This window comes from Hippopotamus amphibius, chromosome X (assembly GCF_030028045.1).
Source record: "Hippopotamus amphibius kiboko isolate mHipAmp2 chromosome X, mHipAmp2.hap2, whole genome shotgun sequence".
NCBI classification, from domain to species: Eukaryota; Metazoa; Chordata; class Mammalia; order Artiodactyla; family Hippopotamidae; genus Hippopotamus; species Hippopotamus amphibius.
Genome location: NC_080203.1, coordinates 44,934,414 through 44,960,398, shown reverse-complemented (window position 1 = coordinate 44,960,398; position 25,985 = coordinate 44,934,414). Strand labels below are relative to the sequence as shown.

Sequence of the window (25,985 nt, the reverse complement as noted above, 5' to 3'; positions counted from 1 at the left end):
CTGTGAAAAAACTGTCATGAATACCATACTCATAAATTGGGGCCTACGAAATGACCATTGATGACAGGGGCCCATGCCACACCTATAGGGACCAGAGCAAAGGGAGGCACATGTGGCCAGAGTGGCAAAGGCATCCTGGGTAGCCTGGGTGGCAAAGGCATCCCGGGTGGCCTGGGTGGCAAAGGCATCCCAGGTGGCCTGGGTGGCAAAGGCATCCCGGGTGGCCTGGGTGGCAAAGGCATCCCGGGTGGCCTGGGTGGCAAAGGCATCCGGGGTGGCCTGGGTGGCAGAGGTGGTGGCCCACGTAGCACAGGTGGTAGGGCTGGCCCAAGTGGGATGACTGGATATGGCACTGCAGGAACACATCTCCATGCAGGCTCTAGAACAGGGATTACATGATAGGGCCCAGCAAAGTTTACCCCCACAGCAGGGCCCAAGGCAACAGCAGGCAGATTTCTGAACATCAGTGCCCTCTGGTGTCTTCTCCACTTGGCCCTTCTGTTGTGAAACCAAACCTTCAATCAGAGGTAAAAAAGAGACTGGTTTAGCATATTGAACAGTTAATGTCGTAATAGAAAATACACACCATACAAGTCTGTCATCGAGATTTTACACTGCAGCAGGAGAAGCTGTCCACTTATTGCTAAAATATCTTAGTAATGTAAACAGCACACCTCCCTCAGCTAACCCTTAGTGGGCCAAGCCTAGTCCAGGCTTTGGCACATTGATTGGTCTCTCATTTTTTATATTCCTTAATGGTTTTTTTCCAAGGCCGGGATGCAGGCCTAACTGATGAATTGCATCAGGTCCCTGCTGTTAATGTCCATGCCTGGAAACAGGGTAAAGAAATGTTGGAACATCAGCTGTCCAGCTGCCTTCACCCTCTTCTCACCAGGGGTAGTGCCATCTTGGTTGTGGGGGAAGCTGAGTGTGGGATAAAGATGGGCCCGATTACCACGAGGTACATATCTTAGGACTTGAAGCCACCTGGGGCAGAAAAACCTGATAATTTTGTTACATATAACTGAACACTATTAAAACACCTTATTCTTTTGTTTTGCTGAAAAAAAAAAGAGCCTGATTAAAGTCATGCTGAGGGGAACCACACCCTATTTGAAAAGCCCGTCTTCAGTCTGAAGTAACTAATCCACAGGGGCACGATGCACTTTTAGACATAAGGCTTCCTTCAATGATGTTTAATGGATCATTCTTTCTCTGCAACCTTGTAAGACTTAAAATAGATGGTATGTCAACGGAGGCCGGATCATGGGTGTCCCAGGGACTTTGTGGCTTGTCTTGCTGGGACATGAGAGTTGCTGAAGCCCTGGACACTGCCTTGATATTTTAGCCGTTAATGTTAAGAAAAGTTTAGCTTAATTAAATCCAAATTCACTAAATCCAAAATACCTTTCCCCAGATAAGATATTGGGCATTCTATTGTCACCACTGTCAATTTTGCATGCTCCAATCTGCCCTGCCTCCAAACCTTCCTGGGCTAAGGACAAGGTCAGCTCATTCGGTCCTAGCTTCAGTTTTACGATGCTGGACAGGAGCCATTGTTACCCAGTGTGTTAGGGTGCCCAAGGCCCTGCCAGCACCACCCCTTAACCAGGAGACCCCAATCCCATCACTCATTCCTAAGGCAGGAAGGCGCATTTATGTTCAATCCTGTGGGGACAGGGGTCACAAAAGAGGCTCCTCCCTAAATGCTTGCCAACTATTAACAAACAAGCAAGCATACTAATTGATGGGGTTTACATTGTATTTAATACTTTTGGACATTCCCAAACTGCAAATTTTAAGTGAGACAAAGGGCCTCTTCTTTCTGCCCACCTTAAGCCACCTTTTCTCTCTCCCGTTTTAGGATTTGGTGTCCTTCTACTACATGGATATATAGTCTGAAGAAGCCCACTGTAATAGAACTCATTTTGGAGGGATTCAAATGTACCTGTGGTCGAATCTCCCTAAACATAACCAAAAGCCCACATATGGCAAATTTTGGTATGGGGCAATATTAGGTCCGTGTCCCCAGTACTAGTTTCATAAGACAGAGCTATTATATTTGCACAAGATGGGTGGGGTAAACATCTATTAAGTTTCTTGGGGAAATTCATGCTGCAGTATTTGGAAATATATAAGAACATTGTCTTTTTCCTTACTTGTGTTTTCTGGCTCATTTTCCCTTCAGAAATCCATTGAGGGGACTATTTAATCCAAGGCATGAGAAAAAGCAATTCAGCAAACCTTGTTTTTCTTTTCCTCTGGGTTTACCTTGTCTGTCTGAAACTCGTCCTGAGACCAGGCCTGACTGCTGGTCCAGCCTGTGGCATTAGGATGCCAGCATCCAGTGGCCTGCTTTTCTGCATACCACTGACAGCAGGTCAGTATGTTTCCATCACCGTACTCACACATGTGCTCCGAGGCAAAAGAATTAAGCCATCTGATATATATGTGTGTGTGTATATATATGTGTGTGTGTATATATATATACACACATATATAGTGAGGCAAATACTGCTTTGATGTAAATATGGTGTTCTATGACCCCCAATAGTCACGTTTTGATCCCATGATCTACTTGTAATCACTGCCTGAATAAATGAAAGAGTATTTTAAATTAACACAGGTGAAAATCTGGCCTTGAGATCACCTTCACAACCAATCAAATTCCAGGAAACCCACCTTTTCAAAATAATACCACCAAAAAGGATAAAAAAATCTTAGATGTTAAAAATTCTTCAAGAGACTATTCACTTATGCATTTAGTAGTTTCATAATGTTGAATTTGTTATGCCACCTGCAATGCATATATTTGAATGTATACAATTCTTCTCTAACCTTTCATCCTTTCTCAGGTCAATGGAACTTTATTCAAAGTTATGCTTTCTCTTTTCTGGATTCATTTTTTTAAGAATAATTTTCCAAAGCTTGCAAACCTTTTCCCATTACCACTGTAACCGCAATATTTTAGCAATGTTTTCAGGCTGACATCAAAGTCTTTCAAAGAAAATTAGAATTTAAGACTGACACTCTCTACTGCTTTGCAAAACACTTAAAAACAGCAGCAAGAGGATTAGGCACTGGGACTTGGACTTTTAAGCCACCCTCCACCCCCCACCATCAGTTTCACTTTAACTAAACATATATTAATTACTCATGTACTATGTACTGTGTTTGAATTACTCCCTCACCCCAATGTCTAAATATTTATAAGTTCACTCAGCCAAGAGCTTATGCCTGTTTTTAAGTATTTTAAAAAATTTAGTACAGTTGAACTTTCTTATAACCTAGCTCTTCAGTGCATTAATTTGAATACTTCCCAGGTGAGACTGAGCCCCAATAGATTTCACACAGAAATATTTCTTTCTAAAGGATGCCAGTGTTAGAAGCAGATGAACTTTATTTATTGGAAAAAAGTGTGTGTGTGTATAAAGACAGGAGGAGAGAGGTGTATGTTCTATATTTTTTCCCTTTAGGAAATCATATTCCCTCTGGTAAAGTACAATTTCCATACGCTCGAACTTACTTGTCCCATTTTCCACCCCCTAAGCACCCATCGCTAAAAACTTATTTGCAAAACATGGAAAAAACAACAAAACACACCAACTTGAGAGTTTCCAGGACAAAACCTAGAGCATGTTTTAGAATGGCTTCCCTGCCCATCTTAAAATTAAGATTTACTGACCTGCACTCTGGATTCAGCCAAATTCAAGCGTTCTGCAATCTCCTCTCTGAGGGGGAAAAAGTGCAAATGTTCAGTATTTGGATTTGTGGATAAAATATCCACATATTACATTTCTATACCCCTCCCTGCAGTTTTGTGTAATACAGCTTGAGGTTTACTCTAGGGAGGGTTTTCCCATGGATAACTCACCTGTTAAGCAAGATATAAAAAGGGAATACATATTAAAATTCCTGGTAGTGTGTCTGTTAGTTGAATACGACTCAATTTTTCTGCTAGTGAAACAGCAGCGAACCCGAAAATCTTTTCTTGGGTAATCCCTCCGTAAAAATAAATAAAACGCCAAAATACCAAAAAAAATAAAAAATAAAAAACCGGCGTTCTGAACAAAAGTATTTCTGTTTATTATAAAGGGGAGCGGTGAAGTCTCAAGGAGAAACTTCAAGCCGCGTCGGCCAAGCAATCGAGGGGAATTCTTTTTGCTCTTTGGCGGGCGAAGGCTGAATACAGCGGAACCAGAAAGGGCACCCCTAAAACTCACACTGATTTATCCTCGTCCCCCATTCCTACCTGGCCAGAACAGGCCTTCCTCTTCGTACACTAGCGGGATCTGGACCACAAGGGCTCCGAGAAGGTAAGCGACGGGAAGCAGTCGCTGGCTTTCTAAGGGTCAAAACTCTGCCGTCTGGAAACAGCGCTCCACGCGGCAAGGCTGAGACTCGCGTGAGGCCAGAGAGGCGCTCGCCTCTGGCGCAAAATTTAAAGGGCACGAAAAAGCTGAGTAATCACGATAAATATTTTAATGCAATTTTCAAAATATAAAAATGAATGCAAAACCCCATGATGAACAAATTACCAAGATTTTAAATTAAAGCATTAATTAATTAATTAATCGGTCCTGCCTTCCTTGCTCCATTCTAGTTCGGCTCCTGTTTTGCACCCCCCGCAAGCTCTGTCGGCATTGCCCCAACCCCCGAGAGGTAGGGCGGTCCCAGCGCCCTCGAGCCTCCGGAGTGGCTTTTGGCCCAGGAGAGGAGGGGGAGGGAAAGAGCCTAAGGCGCCCTGGGATGTGCGCGAGTTCCTGGAGAACTGAGCGTTTCCGGAGGCAGCCACTTACCGCGCGAACACGTCGGGGTAATGAGTGCGGTGGAAAACGTTCTCCAGCTCCTGCAGCTGCAACTGGGTGAACACGGTACGCTTGCGGCGCTGCTCTCTCGCTCCGATTCGTGGCCCCTCAGCGGCCGGCGGGGCCGGCTCCTCCTGCTGCTGAGGGGGCTCAAGACCGTCGCCGTCGCTGTCGCCGTCGCTGTCGCCGTCGCCGTCGCCGCCGCCGCCCTCACGGTTTTCGTCCTCCAAGGCGCCAAGGAGGTCTGTTGCTGCTGCTTCTTTAGGCTCAGATTCGGACTGCGTACCCTCCTCCCCGCCCTCTCCTCCGGTTACAACCTCCGAGGTCAAGGTAGGCTCCGCATCTGGGAAAAGAAGAAAGCAAAAGAGAAAAACCCGGGCGATGGAGCCCACGGTGCGTGGGCTGGAGGGGGCGACGGGCCGTGTTGGAGGAGGAGCGGTCACTGCCGCGCAGCGTCCCGTCCACCTGCCCTTTCCAGGAAAAGTTCCTTTTTCTGGAACGTGCCGAAGCACCTGTCCCCGTCTAGGCACTGACCATGCCTTTCTTCCTCCTCCTCGTCGACTCCCAGGCTGTGGTAGCCGGTGTCATAGTGGCTGCGCTCCATGCTCTGATTGCTGTCGATGAAGCCTCGCGCTTCTGCAGACTGCTCCGGGGCCCTCACGGACCCCGGATCCGGGCTTGAGCTGGAAGGAACACCCTCTAGGTGTGCTCTTTTGGCGCCGGGACCTCTTCTGGCGCGGATCTTGGAGCGTGCGCGCCTTATATGGGGGGAGGGGGGAGGGGGGAGGTTTCCTTCAGCCGGTTCAAAGCGCACGCCTTCGCGTCTGTTAGACGCCCCCTACTAGCGTTCACATTGCCTCTAGTGGGTGTGGCTGGGAACCGATGGGGGCGCACTCTCGGTCAGGGTGTATAAAAAAATAGGGCGAGTGCCGGTGAGAGTGGTGCTGAAAGTAGACACGCTTGTTCGGGGAACGGTGACTCCAATTCGTAGTTTAACTGACTGCTTCCAACTTGGACGAAGTGTCTGATTGGAGGAAGGGGCTGTGCTGTATTGTGAAAGCCATTTGGGAGCGGGGGGCAACACTTCACACTAGCTCGTGGAGCTCGCGGAGAAGTGTTTGGGGAATGTTCCTCCGCCTGACCCTCGATATCTCGCAACCCGCCAGTGTCGCGATGTTCCTAGCTTCCCCAGAGGAAAAGGCAGAGAGATAGAGCTGGGGAAAGCGCCGAACCCCAAGCAAGCTAAAGCGAAGTTAGTTTATCTTGCATTGGGCTCTGAGAAATGCTCTTCCTTCCTAGAAATTGGTGGAATGGACGGGACTATCTGATTCTGTTCCATTCGCGCGCAAAATCCGCGAATCCAGCTAGTGGTTAAGACAAAATGATTGTTTTGGAGGCTGTTTGCACGGGGTTTTTGAAATTAGATCCCACCGAGACCTGGAGTTTGCAGCTGGGTTTGCAGAGCAGTTCGGGTGCTCAGATGCATGCTGCAAGAAGCCCCACGTACCTCTTGAGGAAGCTCCAAGGACTTCAGATTTTTAGTAATGAACCCACGTCACAGTGCAAGAAACCTGCCAAGTGCTTAGTGCATCCAAGAATGCCTGTGCTGCACGGGGCCCCTGCCTTCAGCTCCTGTCTCCTGCAACATTTGCTGTGCTGTGTTGCTACGCATCTTAAGGCATCCCGCTCTGCAGGCGCCTAAAGCGCGCCTTATTCCCAGTTGAGTACTGTAGACCTGGGAACAGTTCTCGCCTTACCCACTACCGCTTCCTCATTTCGCCGTCCATTTTCCTAGAATTATCTTACTGAGCTGTTTTCTCTACCGATGTATCCAATAAAAAAAAAAGGGCCAGGCCAAGAATGAGGACGCTGGTTCTTCCTCCAAGAAGTGTTTGCTGGTGTTCCAGGACGTTTTAAGGTCCTTCATATTATAAGAATCGCTTCTTTGGGACTTCCCTGGCGGTCCATGGTTAAGACTCCGCGCTTCCACTGTAGGGGGCACGGTTCGATCCCTGGTCCGGGAAGTAAGATCTGGAAAAGAATCACTTAAAAAAAATGAGTCCTGGGCTTGGCACTGTGCATAATTTATCCTTTTACAACCACCATTATTATCTCCCCCATTTTTTTTAACACAGAAAACTGAGCCCCAGGGAAGCCAGGCAACTTAACCATGGGCATATGAGCCAATTTGTGCACTTTTCACAATATTCTTGCTGTCTTCTTTCAAAGGAGTAAATAATGGTGTGATTCCAAGCAGGAATGAAGGAAGGGGAAAGGTATATTGGGGAAGCAGGCCATTGGGAATTCTTTAAAAATCCCGAGTGAGTCTTCCCTTGCGGTCCGGTGGTTAAGACTCCGAGCTACTCCTGCAGGCCACCTGGGTTTTATCCCTGGTGTGGAACTGAGATCTCCCATTCCGCGCCGCTGCGCCAAAAAAAAAAAAAAAAAAATCCTGAGTACCAAGGGGCTCCACCTCGTCCTTCGCTGTTTCAAGCCTTTTCCCCGTTGCACCAGGGCCTTGGGTGAGTCTCCCTAAGCCAGAGATTTGGGATCCAGGAGTGCTGGGTTTCCCAAAAAACGAGATCTCTTCACTTTCCTCAACACTGAGGGGATGCTAACAGGATCAGGGTGCTACGTGCATTGGCTTCTGAACTGGTCCCTTCCAGACACAGTCAGGAGGGAGAGATCATGAGACCCATCCCAGGCTCAGGGCCACATTAGGACTTTTGTGGGCTTTAGGCATTTTTGCCTTCTTGGGCCCCTTCTTCTGTAAATGTTTTTAAAATTATATTTTACAACTGTTGGTATAAAGATGAATATAATTTGGGCTGGATCATATTATTTTTTTCTTTTAATTTCAAAAGAAAGTAAAATATTTTGGGGCACTGTGACCACTGTGCCTTATGTTCGAAGGGGGTGGTGGGTAGGAAACCAGGTAATTCACTTTCAAACAGATGTCAAGGGATGGCACCCCCCACAGCCTCTCTTTGCCTTTAATAAAGATGTTTCCTCCTCAGGCCAGCTTTTGCTGAGTTCTGCAGGCTTCCCTCTCTTTTAACTAGATACCTGGTGAACAATTATGGCCTGGGACGAGTTATTACACAAGAGGTCCATACAGGGTTTTTTTTTTTTTTTTTTAATTTTTTATTTATTTAATTCTTGGCCAAGCCACGTGGCTTTTAGGATCTTAGCTCCCCAACCAGGGGTTGAACCCCGTGCCCCTTGCAGTGGAAGCTCAGAATCTGAACCATTGGGCCACCAGGGAATTCCCAGTACAAATTTTAATCATGGTGGGCAGTAGCCTACCTAGTACATTGGTAACAGCTCAGATATGTTCTGTCGTATCTTAGATTTCCACGGTTTACTCCAGTGTTTTCTGAACCTCAGTCATTCATGTGCCTTTGAAAGTTTTGCCATGCCTGGGTACCAGCCATGGTAGTATTTACTCAACAGAGTTACTTAAATTTACTCACTTTTTGAAAACCTTAAATACCTATTTGAATCTCATCCTAGGCAAAAATAGCTATGAATTCCAGGGCTTGATACACCTGATTTATGTGAGGTAGAGCATGGCAATAGTTGAGAGCAGGGACCCTGACTGCTGGTGTCTGAATCCTAGCTTTGCTTGCCACTTGCTAGCTGGCTCACCTGTTGAGCTGCTTATTCTCCTTGTGCCTCAGTTTTCTCATTTGTAAAATGGGAATAACTAATAGTACCTACTTCATGAGGTTGTTGTGAGAATTAATCGAAATGATTGCAGTACAGGCATACGTCGGAGAAACTGTGGGTTCAGTTCCAGACCACTGCAATAAAGCAAATAAAATAAAGCATCACACAAATTTTTTTTGTTTCCCAGTGCATGTAAAAGTTATGCTTACACTATACTATACTGTAGTCTATTAAGTGAGTGATAGCACTCATCTAAAAAAACAACGTATGTACCTTAATTTAAACATACCTTACTGCTAAAAAATGATAACCATCATCTGGCAACACAGATTCAATTTGTAAAAAAATGTAATATCTGCAAAGCACAATAAAGCGAAGCACAATAAAATGAGGTGCGCCTGTATCTAACATTTTGCTAATTCTTACTATATGCCAAGCACTGTTCAAAGTGCTTTCTACATATTAACACATTTAGTCCTCATGACAGCCCTATGGAGGTAGATACATCTATTATCCTCATTTTACAGATGATGTTATTGAGTCACAGAGAGATTAAGTAACTTGCCTAAAGGCACCCAGCTAGTAAGTGTTGGATCTTGGATTTGAACTCTCTTAGAATGATGCTTTGTAGAGAGAATATGCTCAATAATGGTAGCTGTTATGATTTTTTTTAAATTAAGTATACCATTTTCTCATTTCAGTAATAGTATATTTAAAATGTTGTGCAACCGTTGCTATTATCTAATTCAAGAACATTTTCATCATCCTACAAAGAAACTCCATATCCATTAGCAGTCATTTCCCAGTTCTCCCTCCCTGCAGTCCCTGGTAAACATTAATGTACTTTCTATTTCTATGGATTTTCCTATTCTGGATATTTCATGCAAATGTAATCATACAATTTGTGATCATTTGAGTCTGACTTTTTTCACTTAGTGTCATGTTTATCCATGTTGTGCCATGTATCAGTACCTCATTAATTTTTTTAAAAAAATATTTATTTATTTATTTATTATTTATTTATTATTTATTGGCTGCATTGGGTCTTCTTTGCTGTGCTCGCGCTTTCTGTAGTTGCGGAGAGCAGGGACTACCCCTCATTGCAGTGCGCAGGCTTCTTATTGTGGTGGCTTGTTGCAGAGCATGGACTCTAGGTGTATGGGCTTCAGTAGTTGTAGCGTGTGGGCTCAATAGTTGTGGCTCGTGGGCTCTGGAGTGCAGACTCAGTAGTTGTGGTGCACGGGCTTAGTTACTCGGTGGCTTGTGGGATCGTCCCAAACCAGGGCTCGAACCCATGTCCCCTGAATTGGCAGGCGGATTCCTAACCACTGTGCCACCAGGGAAGCCCTACCTCATTAATTTTTATGGCTGAATAATATTCCATTGTACAGATAGACCACATTTTGTTTACCCATTTGCATCTGATGTACATTTGAGTTGTTTCCATCTTTCGGTGATTGTGAATAGCACTGCTTTGATTGCTATGAACATTCATGTACAAGTTTTGTTTGAATATCTGTTTTCAATTCTTTGGGGTATGTATTTAGGAGTGGAGTTACTGGGTCATGCAGTTAACTTTTTGAGGAAACACCAAACTGTTTTCCACAGCAGCTGCACTATTTTACATTCCTACCAGCAATGTACGAGGGTTCCAGTTTATCCAAATCCTTGCCAACCTCTGTTATTTTCAGAGTTTTTTAAAATTATAGCCATCCTAGTGGGTGTGAAGTGGTATCACTGTGGTTTTGATCTACATTTTTCGAATGATTAATGATGTTGAGCATATTTTCATGTGCTTATTGGCCATTTGTATATCTTCCTTGGAGAAATGTCTATTCATGCCTTTTGCCTATTTATTAACTGGGTGTTTGCCTTTTTGTTGTAGAGTTGTAACGGTTTTTTCTATATTTGGATACTAGACTCTTTAGGATTTGCAAGTGTTTTCTTCCACTTCCAAAAAGTGTAAATTTTCTTTTTACTTTCTTATTAGGGTCCTTTGATGTTTGCAATCACAAGCCTGCCCTCATGTGGTTTTGGAGTTCAAGTGAATACTATCAGCATAGCCCAATTCATTTTTAGTGGCAAATCCAGACATGTAACAGAAGCAAATCTGGTCCTTTCTGGAGGAGTCTACCCCTAACTGAGAGTTTTATAAAACTCTCACAGATAAATCCCAGTCAAACATAGACACATTTTTTTAAAAAGCCACCATCAGTACAAACAATAAACTAAAGATGTAGATCCCCAAGGTTATTATCAGATGCACACTATTCAGGAATGTGTTTAACATGTTTAAATGAATGAGATGAGGTAAAAAACACAAGGAAGATATAAATTAAATATCAGAAGAACTGAATAGAATTTCTAGAAATGGAACTAAAATATGAATGTAATTTTTTCTTTTTTTTTATTGTGGTAAAATATACATAATGTAAAATTTATTATCTTACAAAGTGTGCAATTCAGTGGCATTTAATACATTCATAATCCTGTGCAATCATCACCACTATCAAGTTCCAGAACACTTTCATCACTTCAGAAGGTAATTCATACCCATTAAGGACTCACTCCCCATTTCCACCTTCCCCAACCCTTGGCAACCATGAATCTACTTTCTGTCTTTATAGATTTACCTATACCAGACATCTCTTATAAATGGAATCATACAACCTGTGGCCTTTTGTATCTTTCACTTAGCATAATGTTAAGTTTATCCACGTTATAGCATGAATCAGTATTTTGTTCCTCTTATTTGGAGGCATTAGACACTAGCCTCCAGGAGCTAAATGCCAGGATAAAATGGAGCTGATGTCCCCATACAAAGGCTTGGGGCGACCTAGGTGTGACTTTGGCACTACCACACCAAGATGGCACACTTGCCTGCTTTCCCTTTGCTGAAGGCTGACTGGCTGATGCAGGTTTAGTAGGCTTTACAAAAGGGACGTGCTCTTGAAAACCAAATTTCCTGTTAAACCACCCTACCCATGAGGAGTCCTCCTGCCAGGCAATACTCCCTTTGTGAAGGAACTGATGATCCTTGAATGAAGACCAGAGGTCTTTATTCTTGTCTGTAAACTAGGGCAATGTCTAGATGGGTTTTAAGGACCCTTGCAGTCAAGAAAGGTGTAACATTATGGAAATTTCATACTTATAGATTACGTTTCTGCTGCAAGTGGGAGTCAGCTGTCCCAGCTATGGAGGTGAGGGTGGGGTGGGGGGATTTTTAATTCCTTAAGGCAGGAGTCCCCAACCCCAAGGCCACAGGCCACTACCAGTCTGTGGCCTGTTAGGAACCCAGCCGCACACCAGGAGGTGAGTGGTGGGCGAGCGAGCAAAGCTTCATCTGTATTTACAACCGCTCCCCGTCTCTTGCGTTACTGCCTGAGCTCCACCTCCTGTCAGCATCATGGTGAGCTGTATAATTATTTCATTATATATATTCCTCGTCCGTGGAAAATTTGTCTTCCACGAAACCGGTCCCTGGTGCCAAAAAAAGGTTGTGGATCACTGCCTTAAGGCCTACAGGAGCCCATTCACAGCACTGTGTTCTTACTTCTCCCTACAAGGGTACCCTAGTTAGGCATCTGAAATATTTTCAGTCTTTGACCAACAGAGCACCCCTGATAATCTACCACAAAAAGACTGACAGGAAGAGTGGGGTGGCATTTGATGAGACACCAGGGATGTGATGTCAATTTTTATTAAATATCATATATAGATTATTCATTTATGTCAGAAGCCAAAACTTTGGCTTTTTAAAGAAATAATACGCATTATTTCTTAGAGATATAAGGGGCATATGGAGGTTTCTCATACCTACCTTTGGGAGAACAACAGTTCTCTGTAATTCCTTCAGACTCTTGAGAGACTCTGTGTGTACACCAACAAAGTGAGAGGAAAACTCACTGAGGCTATTTTCATATGTAGTCCTAACCTTTAGAGAGGACCAGAGGGAAGGAAAGACAGCCTGGAGATGCCTGTTACTACTGGCAATTTTATGTGGCAATAAAAGTGATTGATATTTGCATTTCCTGTCCTGTCGTGGAATACCACATACCCTTCAGGTTTGTTCTGTGGAACTGAATCATTTGCACATGAAATTCCAGTCCAGAGGCTGGGCCTTTTTGCTGTAATTATTGTCATTTTGAATAATTCTTTGTTGTGGAGGGCTTTCCTATGCAGTGCAGGATGTTTAGCAGCATCCCTGACCTCTACCCACTAAATGCCAATAGTAATCCCTTGCCTCAGTTTTCACAGCCAAAAATATTTCCAGATTTTACCAAAGGTCCCCTGGGTCTGGGCAACATTGCTTATGATTGAGACCACTGCATTAACTCAAGAACAAAACTTAATCAGATTCAGTATGTGTGTGTGTGTGTGTGTGTGTAGTTCTATGAAATTTTATCACACATATAGACCTGTGTAATGATTGTGACAATCAGGATACAGAACTGTTGTATCACCCCCAAAGAAGCTCCCTGGTATTACCCCCTTCGTAGTGCCCTAACTCGTGGCACCCACTGATCTATTATCCATCTCTATTGTACTTCCCTGAGTGTCCAGTGGTTAGGACTTCACCTTCCAATGCAGGGGGCACGGGTTCCATCCCTGGTCTGGGAACTAAGATACCATGTACCCATGCCGCATGGTGCGGCCAACATATATATTGGCACAGTACATAACATTTGAAACTGGCTTCTTTTTCTTCACTCAGCATAATTCCCTTGAGATCTATTTCAGGTTGTTGCTCGTATCTATAGTTTCTTTTTGTTCCTTAGTAGTATTATTTAACCATCACCTGTTACTGACATTTGGATTCTTTCTAGTTTTGGTTATTGTGAATAAAAGCTGCTATGATCATTCATGTACAGGTTTTTGTGTGAACATCAGTTTCATTTCATTGCTAGAAATCCCCCAGTATTTGATATCTGGGTCTTATGGTCATTGTATGTTTAGTTTTTAAAGTAAACTGCCAGGGCTTCCTAGGTGGTGCAGTGGTTAAGAATCCACCTGCCAATGCAGAGGTCACGGGTTCGTTCCCAGCTGCAGGAAGATCCCACATGCCGCGGAGCAACTAAGCCTGTGTGCCAAAAAAAAAAAAAAACTGCCAAACAATTTTCTGGGGGTGCTATACAAGTTTATATTCCTACCAATACCATTAATAGAGGTTCTTTGTATTATAACCAACATTTCTTCTTAGCCATTCTTAGAGGTGTGCAGTGATCTGTCGTTGTGGATATCTTGTTAAGAAAATTTGCATTTTTCTAATGCGTGATGATATTGAACATCATGTGCTTACTTGGCATCTATGTATCCTCTTTGGTGCATGTCTGTGCTTGTCTTTTGCATAGTTTCTAAGTGGACTGTTTGTTTTTTACTGTTGTTTTGAGAACACTTTATATATAGTCTAGATTTTGTTTTTACTAGTTATATGGTTTGCAAATACTTTCTACTAGTTTGTAACTTGTCTTTTCATGCTTTTAGTAGTCTTTGGAAGGGTGAAAGTTTTTTTAAAATTTATTTTTGCCAGTTTTATTGAGATGTGATTAACTTATAGCCCTGTATAAGTTTAGAGTATACAGTATAATGACTTGACATACATATATTATGAAATGATTACCACAATATTTTTAGCTAACGCCTATTTCCTCACATAATTAACAAAATTTTTTTTTCCTGCCAATGAGAACATTTAGGATCTACTTGCTTAGCAACTTTCAAATATATTATGCAGCACTGTTGAAAAATTTTTTTAATTGAAGTATAGTTGATGTACAATATTATATGTTACAGGTGTACAGTACAGTTATTCACAATTTTTAAAGGTTACGATGCAGCACCATTAACTGTAGTCATCATGTTGTACATTACATCCCCAGTACTTATGTATCTTATAACTGGAAGTATGTACCTTTTGACCACCTTCATCCCATCAAAAGTTTTTAATTTTGGTGAGATCTAATTCTTCCATTTTTCCCTTTAGGGATCATACCATGTCAAAGAATTCTTTTTCTAGCCCCAGATCCTGAAAACATTCTCCTATTTTTGTCCTAAAAGTTTAATAGTTTTATGATATACATTTAAGTTTGTGATCCATTTTGGGTAAATTTTTATATAAGGTGTGAGGTTGAAGTCAAAGTTCATCTTTTTGCCTATGAATGTTCAATTGCTCCAGCACTATTTGAATTCTTTTGTACTTTCGTCAAAAATCAGTAGGGCAGCGAGAGAGTAGCACAGACATATATATACTACTAACTGTAAAATAATCAGTGGGAAGTTGTTGTATAACAAAGGGAGTCCAACTCGAGGATGGAAGATGCCTTAGAGGACTGGGGCGGGGAGGGTTGGGGGGGACTCGAGGGGGGGAGTCAAGGAAGGGAGGGAGTACAGGGATATGTGTATAAAAACAGATGATTGAACCTGGTGTACCCCCCCAAAAAAAATAAAATAAAAAAATCAGTAGGGCATATTTGCGTGGGTCTATTTCTGGAATCTCTCTTCTGTTTCTCTTATCTATATGTTTGTCCCTCTGCTAATACCACATAGTCTTGATTGTTCTAGTTATGTCTTGAAATCAAGTGGATTGAATCCTCTCACTTTATCCTTCTTTTTCAAAATTGTTTGACCTGTTCTAGTTCCTTTGCCTTTTCATATAAATTTTAGAACAAGCTTGTCTATGTTTTAAAAAAAAATCTTGCAGGCATCTTGATAGGAATTGCCTTCAACCTCTATATCAATTTGGGGAGTATTGGCATCTTTACTATGCTGAATCTTCCAATTTATGAACACTATATGACTCTCATTGGAGGGTTTGAAATAGGGTAGTGACATGATTTGATATGCGTTTTCTGAAAATCACACTGGCTGATGGGTGGAGAAACAACTCTTGACGGTGGAACCTGTCGGGGCAGGGAGATCAATTAGGAGATTTTGTGGTCAATTAGGTGAGAGAGGATGATGGCTTGGACCAGGTGATGGAGGTGGAGAGAAAAAACTAGCTTTGGGGTTTATTTTTGAGGTGGAAGTAATATAATTTACTGATGGACTGAATATAGAGGTTAAAAGGGAGGTGTTAAGGATGATTCCTGGGTTTCTGGCTTGAGCCAGAAGATCGCACCACTTACTGAGAAGAATATGGCAAGGACCAAGTTTTGGGGAAAGAGGATGAATTCTATTGTGGATGGCCTTTTCCAGATGTGTATTGTATATTGTATCTAATAGACAGTTGGTATAGGGTTAAAAGCTAAGGGGAAAGCAAGCACTTTAGATATTTATATCTGTACTCAAACTTGCCTTGTATCATTTGAATTGAAGCAACTGGATAACCTTGGCACTCAAGGGTGGAGACTTAACTTCCAGGGCCCCAGTAATTTGCAGAGTTACTGTCCCCATCATTTAGGTTATAGGTGGAAGTTTAAGGGAAAAGGGATTTGTAACCTGGTTTCTCGAGGGCTGGGCAATAATTATATGGTTGCTGATGCAATTGAACATGAAGAAGGTGCACAAATGACGAACTCAAAATGTATGCACACCCTTTAAAAATATATTGCTGAAGTATTTACATTGTATGTACTTGGTGGACAAACAGAGCTAGTTTTTATTTCTGGTGGGAACACTAAGAATTGCCTGAAGCAGAGTTCTATTTATACTTTTGTTGATGGTAGTGTTTTGGAGGGAGGCAGGGTGGAAATGAGAACTGTAACTCACTTTAGTTGTGCTCTTATTTACCCCAAAGTAAAAGATTTGGGAATTATGCTCTTATTCCAATGAATTGCTTACAAGGTTCTGCTTAGGAGGAGCCAGAGCCCGTGGGCTAAGGTTTGTGGGTGCTTTGTTGCAAGCAGGGTGAATTGCAGGTGTGGGACTTAAAAAAAATATGTTCTCTGGTATATTCTCCGAGTGCACATTTGTTCATCTGGAAACATTTTAGAATGTTGTCAACTCTGGGGGACTTCTGTAGTGGTGGGAGGGGACTTGTCGTGGGCAAAGGCATAGTAAGATAAGAAGGAAGCTTCCTGTGCTCTGGCAGAGTTCCCCGGAGTACCTTCATTGTACCTGTTGGCACCAATGGGAGCAGTCAGCCTCCATCTTGAGGCTGTAGTTCCTTTTGTTACTGTCTCCTTTTTCCACGCCAAGTCTGTTAAATATGGTCGTTTCATTGTGGGGTGAGCAAGAAGCATCTCCTCTTCCCGTTCACCAGTGTTTTACACATCTCATTAAAAACATTTCCTAAGCTAGGTAGGCAATTCACTTATTTTAAGCATTTGTGCTCTGCGATTCAGCAATCCCCTAGTGCTAATTCAGATAAATTATCTGGTTAGCTTAACAAGGTTGGATATTTTTATAGGATGAATAAAAGGAGAGGGGAATGAAAAAGAAAAAAAGGTAAAGGTTTGCTTCAACGTTTTAGTGAAACGTATCACCCTATCTCTGGCCGGTGGGAGACACAGCCCCCGAAGGTTTCTATGGAGCAAGGAGAATTTGGCCCTCCAGTAAGTATGAGCGTTCCTCTTCCTGGCTTTGCAGTGTGTGTCCTTCATTACAGGCAGGTTGGGTCAACTCCTGGGAAGTCTAGGGTGCAGGAACAGAGGTCAGCTGCTAGACAGATGCCCCTCTCTGGCTGGCTTGCCCTAGTGGCTGGGATTTCCACTGTTGCAATGCTCCTCTGGGAGTGTGGGGTTCCCCAATATGGGTCACACGGGGGCCTCCTTCATGGGCTTTTGCCATTTCAAATACCATCAATACCATTATTATTATTTTTTAAATAAATTTATTTATTTATTTATTTATTTATCTATTTATTTATTTTACTGGCTGTGTTGGGTCTTTTTTTGCTGTGTGTGGGCTTTCTTTTAGTTGTGGTGAGTGGGGGCTACTCTTCGTTGTGGTGCGTGGGCTCCTCATTGCTGTGGCTTGTCTTGTTGCAGAGCACGGGCTCTAGGCGCGTGGGCTTCAGTAGTTGCAGCACATGGGCTCAATAGTTGTGGCTCACGGGCTCTAAAGCGCAGACTCAATAGTTGTGGCGCATGGGCTTAGTTGCTCCGCCTGCTGTGGGATCTTCCTGGAGCAGGGCTCGAACCCGTGTCCCCTGCATTGGCAAGCGGATTCTCAACCACTGCACCACCTAGGAAGCCCACCATTATTTACTAAATGTGTTTTTTTTTTAATTTCAAAGGGAATCACCTTTTCACTGCAGCCTTGTACTAACCCATAATATCCACGTGATCACGGGTTTGATGTGCTAGTTATACTCATGCCAAGACTGGCCTTCCAAGCAGCAGCAGTGGGCTTGGTCTGAGGGTCTAAAAATCAAGTTCACTTCTTTTTCACAGACAGTGACAGGCAGAGGGACCCCTGGATTATGTGTTCCTAGGCGAGGTTTGCTGTGGAACCTTTATTTCAGGCTCCATTTGAGCAGAGTGCATTTGGCAGGAATTTGTGCCCCTGTGACACATCTCCAATCACTCTGAGACAGAAGGTTATGCCATCCGCATAAACATTTGTGACCCCAGTTGGGTTGGCAAATATTTCGGCAGGGAACTTGCCACTCTGCTGGGTTGCCACATGTCTGCTAGGGTGGGTGTGCAAATCTCGCAAGTCATCTCCATGGGGGCTCTGCTTGGGCACATATGGCGTCTTCCTCGTTGGCTTTTTCCTCCATAAGGAGTTAATTTCTGAATGGGAATCAGACCTGCTTGGGGTGAGACATCAGCAATACGGTTACGCTTAGAGATGAAACAGATGCCCAGTATCATAAGGCAGTAGTGAAATACCAGCGTTCATACCCTAATTCTTATTTTAAAAGAAATTAATTTATCTTTATTGAAGTATAGTTGATTTTCAATGTTGTGTTAGTTTCAGGTGTACAGCAAAGTGATTCAGTTATACATACATATACATCTACAGTATTTTTTTCAGATTTTTTCCCCTTATAGGTTATTACAAAATATTGGAGATAGTTCCCTGTGCTATACAGTAGGCCTTTATTGGTTATCTATTTTATATTATGCCCTAATTCTTACACGGAGGCAATTATAAGTGTGACACTTTTCCCTCCAACACCTTTTCCACTGGACCAGCTGGGCATGGGGATCTCTGAGCAGACTCAGGTATCTGGAGATGGGAGCCTGGGTTTAGCTTCTGAGTAGCACAATGATTTTGTTACTGATCTTTCTAGTTCACTCCATATTTAACAGTGCTGAGTTTATATATTTGCAACTGAGCGAGGGGTCTTATGGAGACAATTCCCCCCTTTTTAAAGTCAATGTTTCCCAAAGAGTGATATGGGAGATAATTTTGGGTGGTGCATTGACTAAATTTCTAAAAAAATCAACTGTCCAGTGACCAACCCATGTTCTTGTTTCCTATTTAACCATATTTCCTGGTCTCAATGTTTTCCTTTAATTGTGGCTTTTGGTATCTCCCTATAGAAGGCAGCATATAGCACGCTAGATACGTGTTGGGGCTCTGCATGAAACAAACTGGATTTCGAATCCTGGCTCCATTACTTACTATCAAGATGAACATGCAAGTTCCATGAACCTCTTTGAGCTTCAGGTCCCTTATCTGTGAAGTGGGGATGATAAAGGCCTTTACCTTATAAGGTTGTTTTGACGATTAACTCATAGACAAAACACTTAGCATTGTACCTGACGCATAATCTGTGCTTACATCATGTTATCTGCAACAACAATAAGAACAACAATAATTTTTATTATTCTTGGGATGTTGGTGTCTCCTTTAGTTCTCATTGCTGATGTAGATATCTAATTGCTGTTTCAGCTTCTTAGATCACAAACTGAACACATCCCTTTGGAAGGATCCCCGTGACTAGCCCTGTACTTCCAGCTTCCATCTATGTCCCGACATTGTCTGGGCTTGCCAATAGGCAAGTTTTCCTGAGCAGGGGGATGCGGTCGTTGGGAAAGGTTGAAGCCCAGGCTGCAGTTTGGAGAGGAAATCTGTCAGGCCAGCCCAGCACTGACCAGGGCTTTGGGGCTCCCTCTGCTGGACAATCAAATTTCTGTCCTAAGTTTGGCTTATGTTTTAGGTGTGCAGTCAGTTGCAAGGCTAGAATGAAAGAAGCAAAGTGGGAGAATATAATACATAGTTATAAAAACATACAAGTATATGGACACATACTGAAGGCTAACGGGTTGCCAGGTACTGAGCTAGGAAGAGGAGCTACAAAGACAAATACAGCCTGATCTTTGGCAGAGGAGATAGACGTGTGCGCAGACAAATGTGATGGGGGTGAAGTCTGTAGTGGCACAGCAGAGGAATAAGCAGAGGGCAGTCCTGGACAAATTTACTGGCAGCAGGGGAAGGTCTGTAAAAAGGAAAGGCTTCACAGAGGGCTATGACCCTGGAGCTGAGGCCTGAAAGATAAAGCGGTGTTCTCTTGGCAGACAGGAGGGAGAGGGCAAGAAAAAGCACAGGGACCTCCAGCTTGGCTTAGCCGTAAATGCGCTGATAATTTACATCCAGTTCTCCTGAGGCAAGTTGCGGGTGATTTTGTTTATTAACATGACACTGCTTTTAGGTGTAAAAGAATATTCATGGTGTGGATCTTAAGGGCATACTTATTTCAAGTTAATTGTAAGTTAATTGGAAGGTATGATGTGTATAATACAGGAAATTTTAGTATAGAAGCAAGTGCATTCCTAAAGGTTGACTTTGGCAGTATTTTACCTATTTGCTTTCTTGTATTTTTAGAAAAGTGATTTTAACTGACTTAAATAATCATTTGATGTTACAGAGTTGAGTATGTGATAGGTTTTTGCCAGCTTCAGGTGGTGTGTTACTTCATAAATCCTTTTTAAAACACCACAAACTCACACAAAAATGTGTTTACTCATTTACTTCTTTAAAATGGACACTGCCAGAGATGTATGAGGCACAGGGAGCCCAATAACAACAAAGTACAGGTTCCTTAGCGAAAGAGGCACACCTCCTGCTTTCCAAGAGGTGGTGGTCTAGAACATTTCACCATATAGCTTCACTATTTTGGGTGAATAAAGACATCAGTTTGCCTCACTGGAGGGCAGTCTTGACAAATTGTGGTAGAGTGGCAACTTCATTTGGACTGGGGAATGGGAATTGGGGCAGAGACCGACCAGCCTGGGGCTGAGAATTTGATGGATAATTCCTGAAGTTTATTCACAGAAACAACAGGTTAAAATGGACTGGCCTGAATAGAACTTCTTAAAAGGCATCTAAAATCCAGGTCTATTATTATTGAATAAATATAATGGATAAGTCTACAAGTTTTTAAATTAGTGATTTCAGAGGTATCAATAATCAATTTCTCTTAGGAGGCACGCACTAGAAGTTTCAAGAGAACATTATTATAGGAAATGAGTGTTCCTTTTGATAGATTTTAATCTCATGACACCACTAATTGTCCCAGAAATCTTAACTGCTGGGATTGCTCTATCACACCCAGCTTTCCTCTCTGCTTTAAAATAAAGGAGAATTCTGCTTTTAGGGGGGTAGAAGAAGGGAAATTACAAAAAAGTCAGCAATCTTTGCTTTACAGTTCTACTACTCAGCTTTTTTAAAGGTTGTGATAACCCTGGGGATTTGCCAACTTCTCTGGTGGTGACTGTTCTTTACTCCATCTGCCTTTCTACCTCCCAGCCAGCACCGTTCTAGAGTCCAGTTTTCAGCCCTGAAACTCACGTGTCCCCTTCTCAAGCCTCACAAATCCCAGGCACCCTGTTTCCTTGCCTAGCTGGATGATAATCAGGATCTTCCTTTTGGCACTCTAGGAGCGTAATAAAGGCTATGGGCCTCCATATTCTCCTCCACCAGGTTTGAGGCCTGGATTTCTAATCTGAGTCTAATCCTATAGTTTGAGGCATGGATTCCTGTCAACATTCAAATCTCTCTTGAGAGGGGCCACATTCTGCTATCATGGCTATCATCCGTATCAGTTTCTTACAGCGGTGACATTCTGCTGTGGCAATTATCACCATCAGTCTTCCACCTAAGTGGGAATGAGTGCTTCGGGTAAAACCTTTGGAGGAAGGTGAAGGAGACCAAGAGGGCTCTGAATATCAGGAGAAGAGAAAGGGGTGAAAGAGTATAGAACGCACTCCGTCAATAAGGCAAAAGGGGCCAGTAATGCAGGCAGAAGTCACTGAAGCTGAACCCTGAAGATAACGCAGTTTTGCTAAGGTTGGAACTACCACTCCTTTTTTCTGTCCCATCAGGAGTCTGCAAAGGGACCTGAAGACACCTGGAACTCACACCTCTCACACATCTCCCTCCTCAAGACCTGGAAATCCCAGAGTTAGAGAAAGTAATTTTAGCACGCCCTCAGGTGGCCAAATGTAATACTGCGGCGGTGGCTTAGGACGGCAGTTGGCGCTGTGGACAAACATCTCAGAATAGGCATTGGTGCTTGGCAAGTTGGTAGGCGCCCAGCAGGGCAACTTGTGCGGAGATGGCACTCTTGCCTCCAGGGTGCCAGTTCTCAAGCTGATTGGCAGAGCATGCCTGGAATAATCTTGCCAGGTTTATTTCGAACTCGCTTAATCACCTCCTTCTCACAGCACTTCGTGGAGTAGAATATTTCAATAGTTTATTAAAATAAATCTAAATTATTTCTTAGATTTAAATATTAGCTGAGGTAAATAGAGCAGACTTGTTTGGGGCCCTTTGATGTTGGTGACCAATAGGGGGACCCTTTGGCCCATCCAACCTTAGGTAGTATTGTATCAAAACCTTGATGATGGGTGATGCCTTAGAGGGCCGGGACGGGGAGGGTGGGGGGGGGGAGCCGCGGGAGGGAGGGAATATGGGGATATGTGTATAAATACAGCTGATTGACTTTGGTGGACCTCAAAAACTGGTACAAGAGTGTAAAACAATTATATTCCAGTAAAAAAAAAAAAAAAACTTGGTTTTAATCCCATTAACGTCTATTTTATTTATGCCATTTCTTAGCAACCATCTAAATATTTTTATCCTTTTGGGATGAGTCCCTTTAAAATTTTCACCTTGTTGGGAAGAAGTCTTTAGACTTTCCCCTCAGTTTCTTCTTATTCCCCTGTTAATCAATCTAATTCACAATCTAATGTTTTTATTATCATCTAAAAGAGCCATTCGGGGAAGCTGAGACCACAAATAAGGCTTCCCAAACCATTTTTGTTTGTTTTAAACTAATGGAGTTGTTAGGTTAGTCATTATTTTTTGTATCTACCTTCTAATTTCGCCTTTTCACAGGTATCAATAGAACAGCTGTTTATAATGAGAGGTCTCTAAAAATGTACCAATTTATAAGTTTCTTCAATTGAAAGGATCCATCGTCTGGCCATTGACGTGTAGTATCTTAACAGCGACTCAAACCAGTACGGAGAAATAGGCATCTCCCCAATAGAGTGCAAAGGATGTAGCCATCACAAGATCTAGAAAGTTTACTCCCCAAAATAGTCTAAGAAAGTATAGGGCCTTTGTTGTACAGGTGGATGCAAAGAATGTTAAGATGATGAAGGCTACTTATGGGCTGGGACCCCTTATGACAAATTTCGCTGAGAGATTGGCACAGCCAGACAAAAAGACTGCTCAGAATCCTAGTCTATTCTGACTGCCAAATGTGCACTGTATGTGTACCTTCTGGAGGGCAGAGACCAAGGTCCCAAAACAGAAAAAAAAAAAAGAAAAAAAAGCCTAAGATCAGATAGAACATTTGCATCTCAAAGACAGGGAGAGAAATGCAAGTTTCTCCTAGAAGGGCTTTTGTTCCTTTAAGGTCAGCATTCTGAAAAGACGTTTTATCAAGCCAGTTTTTTTCTAGTTATGCCCACAAAAATATTAATTTTGGAATGCCAAAAGAACCACAATTTGGTCATTTTTAAGGCTAGGACAAGATTTCCTTTAATTTTCAGTTAAGCAATTACTTGTAAGTATAAATTCTGTACATACATAATACCGTCTTTCAGCTGGGGTAACCCACTCAGTGTCTTTCAACTGAGCAAAATCTCCCCAGTATCTTTCAACTTGGGGGGGGCAGATACCTTTTATACTCTGCCAAATAAAACTCAGGATCATTAGCCATTAATTAGGAGATCTGAGAATCAGGAGAGACTCACCCAAATTCATTTGGACTCTGTGAGGAGGCAGATGAGCACAAGGGACTTCTGCTGTACCAAGGCTCCGGATCCTTATAGAATTCAGGCAAAGGAAAGAAGCCTGCTCTGGGTCCCTTTGTGTGATCACCAAAACTGTCAATTGAAGAGAAACACACAATCTAAAAGTTAAATTTTGTTTAGAGACCTTACTGAGGACTATAACCCGGGAGACAGCCTCTCAGATAGCTCAGAGGAACTGCTCTGAAAATGTAAGGGAGGAGCCAGGACATATAGGAGATTTTGCTGGGAAAAAAACAAAAAACGAAAAACATCTAGTCGAATATCAAAAGATTACTGCTACTCACAAAGAACAGACATCTCAAGTTAATCATTTTAGTGCTTTACTATGTATTGGAAGATGCAAGAGTCTGGGCTCATTGAAATTGTTTCTTAGATATGCATGCATCTTAAGCATCTAGGGCCAGTGTCCAGAACACAGAATATTTCCTGTTTTTCTCCATCCTGACATCCTGAATTCCCTTCAGGGCACACCATGCAAGGGGTGGGGGTAGGGGGCTTCCTGCTGCTGTAGTGGCTGTTGGCTTGATGGTGGGCAACATTTGTTGTTTACTGGAATGGCAGACAACTTTCCCTTTCCACCACTCTCTCTCTAATTATAAATATGTATATTTTTTCTGATCTGTTTGAGAATGTTACAGACATGATGCTCTTTTATCCTTAAATACTTCAGTGTGTGTTTTCTAAAAACAAAATCTTTCACTTATATAACCATAATTCAGTTATCAAAACCAGGAAATTAACATTGATACATTACTATTTTCTAATATTGAGCCTTGATTCAAATCTTCAAATTGTTCCACAATGTCCTTTATAGAAATTATAAATACAGGATCTTCTTTAATCTGAAATAGTTCCTCAGTGTTAGTCTTTCACAACCTTGTAATTTTAAAGAGTACAGGCCAATTATTTAATAGAATGTCCCTGAATTTGGATTGGTCTGATGTTTCTTCATTGTAAGTTTCAGGTTATGCATTTAGGGTGGGAATATCATAGAAGTGATGTTATGTCCTTCTCAATGAGCATAGTGTCCCTTTGTTTTGACCACAGCTTTTGACACACAGATGTCAGAATAACTAATGCTGAAAACCAGACATACAGATAAAAGTTTCCTATAGGGTCATGGGAATTTCACTTGTGGGGTGAGACAAAAAACAAAGAACTTGGAGAAACCACCCTCTTCCCACTGATCAATCTAGGAATGCCTTATGGAGAGGGTGGGATTTCAGGAACTTTGAGCTGAGACAAGCTGATATTTTTCAGGGGAATATTTTGATATGTGAGAATCTTGATTATTGAGGGCCCAGGGGATTTTTTTCCTAATCCTTTCTTGGAATCAGAAGCCAGGGCTACTGGGTTTTAGTCTCAGCTGTAGTTTAGTTGCTGTGACACTGGGGAACAGCCAAATGATCCCTTTCCTGGTTGCCTAACCTGTGAAATGATGGTCACTCATAGGGGAGGAGAGTGCTTTGAAAGCTTTGGCTGGAGAAAGGGGGAGAAGATTCGAGTGGCACATAACTGAACTCCTTGTTTCTCTAAAGTCTATTTGGCTACTGCAGTTGGATTTAACATGTTTCCAGACAATTCTTGATTTTGGACGGGATACTCACAAGTACTGGAGAGCACAAAGCCATTTATACATAGTCATTTATAATGGAAATATGGATTTGAAACTAATCACTGAGTATCAGTCACTGATAACTGAGCTTTTATCTTCCACTGGGTAGCTGGAGGAGTTCTATAGTACTAGATATTTATAGTTAGGAATGTGGAGAGATGGTTTTAAAAATAACAGCAACAGTCATTACTTTCTAGGCTCTGGTGTGTGGCTGCAAATGACATTTTTTTCTTTGTTTCTTGTTGAATTTTGTGGCTGTTTGGGATCCCGTAAGTTTGAATTCCATTACAATTTATTTCTAAAGTATTTTCTGAGCTGTGTCTGGTGCTATAGAACTGCATTGACCATTTCCTAAAGATATGGAGTGCTTTTGGCCACTGACCTTTTAAATGTCGTAACAGCCTGATTGAATGTTTGATTTCTTATAAATGTGCTCCCTGGCACTACATTTATAATCTTCAACTTTTAATTTTCTGATGTTTAATCAGGTGCGACTGTCATGAGGCAATGTAATTTTCCAGTCTTTGCACAAATGTTTTCGTAGTTTAAATAGAAGCCGTTATCTTATCAATCTAGAAAGGAAATTTTTGTATCAAAGACCAGAATAAAACCACAGCAGACTATGAGATTTCCACTGGATGGACAATGAATACTACCCTGATAAAGGACCCGGTTTATATATTTAATAAATTTAGTTAATAATAATAAGTACTATTATTTTTGTTTTTTAATTTAATA

General features: G+C 42.3%; 1 protein-coding gene across 1 annotated transcript; it reads right to left on the bottom strand.

Moving 5' to 3' along the window:
* Positions 1-29: 29 nt before the first annotated feature.
* On the bottom strand, positions 30-6,583 carry ESX1 (ESX homeobox 1). Its single transcript, XM_057717592.1, has 6 exons — positions 6,573-6,583; positions 5,343-5,566; positions 4,800-5,151; positions 3,686-3,731; positions 253-515; positions 30-135 (listed from the first exon to the last, which is right to left on the bottom strand). The coding sequence occupies exons 1-6, from the start codon at positions 6,581-6,583 to the stop codon at positions 30-32; spliced, it is 1,002 nt and encodes a 333-aa protein (XP_057573575.1).
* Positions 6,584-25,985: the final 19,402 nt, after the last annotated feature.